Below are 5,250 nucleotides of genomic sequence, written 5' to 3' on the forward strand. Positions count from 1 at the left end.
CTGATACCACTTGTTGGAAAAAACCTCCCACTTTTACCACAAGAATAAGCAGAAAAATAACAAAAAAATTAAAAGAAAGCAATAAAACTGAAAACACAAGAATTTATATGGAAAACTACCAACTCGGACGATCCTAATTACAAGAGCACTCTCTTAAAGCTTTTAACTACTCACACCTTTTTTCCACTCTCCAACTAGAGAATACAAAAGGAATTTAATTAGAATTAGCACACTGTGCTTAAAGTGTTTCTAATTGGGACGACTTAAAATTAGAGGCATAGGCTCTTTTATAGGCTTGGAACCCATCCGCATTCTTCAATTTAACCGATGTGGGACAAACTGCACTTTTAATATTTTGCCAAAACCCAATAGCATTTTCATAAAATTCAACTTCATATGGATGCATGCATTAGGGTCAAAAGTTTCTCAAGATTTTCATAAGAATATAATTTCCAATGTCCGTAAGAAGCAGTACATGCTACCCAAAAATAATGACAATTATGATATTACTAAAAGGCACAACAAAATGAGGCCATTTGCAGTCCCATTTTGTAGAATATACAGAAATCTCCTCTGGCTTTCTTCTACTTCTACCCTGTAGATTATGTACCAAGCTGAGATGGGGAAGAATTTGATTTTGGACTAAAGAAATTAACCGTTTTTATACATTCTTCTCTATTTCAGATTTGGCATCTCAAAAACTCAAGATATGTATCTTTCTTTTATTTACTCCTAAACAACAGATCCATTGATAACCCGATTGATGGCTTCAATGCACGGATGAATTTTCGAGATGAAGACATTGAGGGGTTATCTTTATCCGCTTTCTTCCTCCGAGAAGGTCCCCCGGGAGCTGCTGAACTTTTAACAGATCCAGACTTTGAACTAAAAATGGAGGAGCTGAATGAAGTATCAACTGCCCCAAATGATAGCTGGCCCCTCTGGGATGTCTCATGTGGCGGGTACCCCAGTGCCCCATCTTGATGAGGTGGGGGAAACTTCTCGCTTTTGCTCTTACCATTTGCATTTGTCACATTTCTCCACCTCTGAATAACAGAGTACAGACATTCGTTAATCAAGTATCAAAAGGTCGAAATGTAGGGAGGAGGATAAACAAGTTCGACTTACATCTAAGTTTGCTTGTATCTCTGCATTAGCTTCAGGAGCCGGTACAGCTCGACCAATGCGATCCCGTACCCTTACTCTCCTGCCACCACCATCAACAGCTGTTGCTTTCCCACTTAGACCTCTTTGCCTGAAATGGAAGTGTACATTGCTTGTTTAGACACCAGGACTAATCTAGATGATCGAAACAAGAGCAAGGGGAAGGGGGAAAAACCTTCTAGCTTCCTCATCTCTCAACTTTACATCCAATTCTTTGCTAGGAGGATATTTTGGTAGACTTGACGGTTCACAAGCAAGAGGCTCGGTACTAAAGAACTGTAATCAGAAAGATTAAATATATTGTTTTATGCAAAATTAGACACTTTTATTTTCACATAAGCCATGCTATGAGACAAAATTACTCACTTCGCTATTCAAAGCAGCAGTGGCAGTACCTCGCCCATCGGGGTCCATTGAAAGGAGAGATTCAATTAGAGGTAAAGAAGAAGATGGAAAATCTTTGAACATTTCCGCAATGCAGCGTTTGTATGGTTGTTGGGGTTTAAATAGAGTTGCATTCGGCAATTTGTACTTCTTCCAGTAATCCTCAGTTGGAGAACCACATAATTTAAATATCTTATGAAGTTGTTCAACCTAATAGAAAAAGTTATCCAGGATCAACTTCACACAGTGATGATGCATCAGCTCAGGATGAACAAAGAAATATCTTGTTAAGGCAGAATAAACTGAGGAAAACTAGAAATAAATGTTGGAATAGACTCTTACACAGCTGCATTATGAACTGAAATTGGGAGATAAAAATGTAAGCAATGCATAAAATCAGTGACGTCATTTTTTTTTTTTTTTTGAGTACACATCACTGTCGTCTGGTCTCATAATAACATGCCCATTTTATATGATAAAGAATTCAAATGATTGAAATATCAAGCATTTTCTTAATATTTACACATGAAAAAGGATTTAAATTATTGAAATAACATGCAACAGCTAATGCATAAATTCATTACATATTTGTGGACAAATCAATTATTTTTCAGAATCACTAAGGGCTCAATAATCAATAGCATCATATTTAGTGGATCGGCCAATTTAGTTCTTCAGAGACACGTACAATATAGTAAGCACCAAAGAAAAATGTTACAAAATAAGATAGGTGAGGAGGAATAGAGAGATAGAAGTAAGGATACCTCTGTCCTTCCTGGCATGATTGGCCTCCCAGCAAGCAGCTCGGCCAAGATGCAGCCAGCACTCCAAAGATCAACCCCTATACCATAAAGAGTCGCTCCAAGTAATAATTCAGGAGGACGGTACCAAAGGGTTACTACTCGACTAGTCATGTGCTGGTTCTGTTCAGGATCAAAGAAAGTAGCCAACCCAAAATCAGCTATTTTCAGTATTCCTTCGTTATCAATTAGCAAATTGGAACCTTTTATATCACGATGCAATACACCTCGGTTGTGACAGTGCTCAAGCCCGGACAATAGTTGCTTCATATAGCATTTGACCTGGTAGAAAAGTTACAGCCAATCTTTTCATGTTTTCGACATTCTCCATGTGACAAATGCCATAAGTAGCTATCCTCGTATGCAAACAACTACACCAACTTTTTAAAGAAACCTCAGAGAATGCATTAGCATACAGTATACTACTTGGAGAAGTTTCGAAAAGATCTACTTGAACTAGGGATTTTCTGACCCTAATCATCTTAGATCCCTTCATTTAACAACCACCAATTTTGAAATATAACTATTCCTTTAGACATTAGGAGACAATAAATAACAAAAACTAAAGGGACACAAGCAATCTTGTTTCTTATTTTCTTTTCAACAAGCGACAGAATTTGCAATTCTGAAAGTATAAAATTTATCATGTCATAAGTGAGTTTTATGCTTGTTGAATGGAATTCAGCCAAATATTAGTACAACGTGGAAAAATCTGTTGAGTCCCTTCTTTTTTATGTACAGAGAACCCGGAGGAAATATCTGAATCCAAATGCACAAAGATGTCGAAGAAACTAAGAACATGTTTATATCTAATCCAACCAAAACCAAATTAACTACAGGACAATATTTACTAATGCAGAAATTTACTTTATATATCTCTTCGATCTTCTTGTAGCTTAATGAAGTTAAGAGCATGAAATTAGGCAGGAAACCTGCTAAATTCGCTTTTTTAGGGGAAGAAGACAAAAGGAAGAAAAAGGGCAAAAAAAATCCAAGTGGCTCGCCTTTGCAGTAACATCGAGACTCAGAGCAATTAAAGTGCGAAAAGGAAAACAAAAGAAAAGCCAGCCAGAGCAGGCCAGAACATCAACTCAAAACCTAAGGAAAATCCGCCGGAAAATTATCAATTACAATAAGGCAACACCGAAATTCATACTCAAAACACAACAAAATGCGCAGGTTCAGCCAATATTAGTCTCAATCTGCATTAATTGGAATAGATACCTGAGGCTCCGTGAACTTGACTCCTTGACCGGCAGCAAGTCCGGCGAGGTCATGTTCCATATACTCGAACACTAAGTAAAGACTACACGACATTCTCGAAGTAACTAAGCCTTCAAGCTTAAGCACATTGGGATGATCGAGGCGTTTAAGGACCAAAATCTCTCTGGCCATAAACCTTACGCTCTCCGGTTCCAAATTATCAAACCTAACCTTCTTCAGAGCAACAATTTTCCCAGTAATAAGATCCCTCGCCTTGTACACATTGCTATACGTCCCTTGCCCAATCTGAATCACCAAGAACCAAAAAACTCACACAAACTTTCTACAACTTACTGAATCAAGACAAAAACAAAAAACAAAAAGTGAAAAAAAATGATCACGACCACTGGCATACCTTAGCAAGCTTTTCAAAAGTATTAGCTCGACGAGGCGTCCATCCTTGGATCACCTCGCCAGCGACCGCCAGAAGCCACGACGGCCAGCCTTGCTCATTCCTCTGGCAAAGACCCGGCGAAGGCCTCCGGCGCTCTACGGAGAAGGAATCTACGTCCTGCCGAACTCCCTGGTTTTCCAACGAGGTCGTGTGTTTCTTAACTCTGTCGCCATTAACTCCGTCGATACGAGAGAGGTGATCCGTGGTCCGGCGGCGACGGAAAGGTCCGGATGCGCCCATGTGAGCGTCGGCGGCTTGTCTGCCAAGAACGCAACCCATTGGGGAATGTACCGGAGCTCATAGAGTGCCGGTTAAGTCATGAAGAAGGAGAAGGGAAATGGAAGGCAGCAATGGAAAGAGCTAACTATTGGAGAGAAGAGAGAAGCTTTGGGCATTTGGATTGCTTTGTTTGGGATTTTAGGAATCAGTGAGGTTGGAGAGATGGAGAAGACGGTGAGAGTGAAAACTCGTTAACTCCTTTTTTTTCAATTGTTATTCAGAATAAGAATTTTGATTTTTTTGGGAGAATATTGAGGCCTCATTTTTCCAAAAATTACAAAACTACCACTAGATTTACTAGTGTGGTTGTTGTGTATTATTACTAAAAACCAAACTGAAATCCGAAGAAAAGAACCTCTACTCCCCTTCCGTCAACAATAAAATTATGCTTAACTTACAAAATTAGTATATATCTATATTCTATAAATCTTAAAAGCGAAAATTAGTTTTTTGATTCTTAGACTTTTTTTATTTTGTCCTAGTTTCAAAATAAAATCTTAAATTTTGTAGGTTGATTTCAATTTAATTTATAATTTTACTGTTTGGTTTCAATTTTGTTCTTAAATTTCATGATTCACACTTATAATCTCGATTCTTTTCACAAAATACTCATTTTTTTCTTTATTAATTTTTAAGAAAAAATTAAAAGAATTTTGATTAATTAATTTTTTTATTTTTTATCAATAATAAAATTAAGTTTAAAATTTTACTTCTTAATTATTTTAAATTAATTAATAGATATTAATTTCAATGAGTATTTAATGAATAGTCAAGATCATTTATTAATGGATCTACAACCACTTTAATCGCAGGTGCAATCTATTAGTAGTTTTTGAAATCAATTTCTTAAAAATCTAGCATGTTTTTCAGTAAATTTTAAAAGATTCTAAATCTGTCCTTCCATTTGTATCTTTTCTTTTAAATAATAATTAATTTTTATAAACATTTATCAAATACTTTGTATTG

General features: G+C 36.7%; 1 protein-coding gene across 1 annotated transcript; it reads right to left on the minus strand.

Annotated features, from left to right (window-relative positions):
- Positions 1–409: 409 nt before the first annotated feature.
- Positions 410–4,496, minus strand: LOC120083739 (probable serine/threonine-protein kinase At1g54610). The gene is made up of 7 exons (XM_039039590.1): positions 3,967–4,496; positions 3,573–3,857; positions 2,313–2,630; positions 1,531–1,758; positions 1,340–1,440; positions 1,129–1,255; positions 410–1,046 (listed from the first exon to the last, which is right to left on the minus strand). The coding sequence occupies exons 1-7, from the start codon at positions 4,282–4,284 to the stop codon at positions 723–725; spliced, it is 1,701 nt and encodes a 566-aa protein (XP_038895518.1). The 5' UTR covers positions 4,285–4,496; the 3' UTR covers positions 410–722.
- Positions 4,497–5,250: the final 754 nt, after the last annotated feature.

Source organism: Benincasa hispida, chromosome 8 (genome assembly GCF_009727055.1).
Source record: "Benincasa hispida cultivar B227 chromosome 8, ASM972705v1, whole genome shotgun sequence".
NCBI classification, from domain to species: Eukaryota; Viridiplantae; Streptophyta; class Magnoliopsida; order Cucurbitales; family Cucurbitaceae; genus Benincasa; species Benincasa hispida.

Bases quoted from the DNA above. Each gene is read 5' to 3' on its own strand.
- LOC120083739 (XM_039039590.1), bottom strand. From the start codon at position 4,284: ATGGGTTGCGTTCTTGGCAGACAAGCCGCCGACGCTCACATGGGCGCA. The intron at 3,858-3,966 runs GTATGCCAGTGG...TTGGTGATTCAG, and splicing joins CTTTTGAAAAGCTTGCTAAG to ATTGGGCAAGGGACGTATAG. The intron at 2,631-3,572 runs GTATCTATTCCA...CTTTTCTACCAG, and splicing joins TCAAGTTCACGGAGCCTCAG to GTCAAATGCTATATGAAGCA.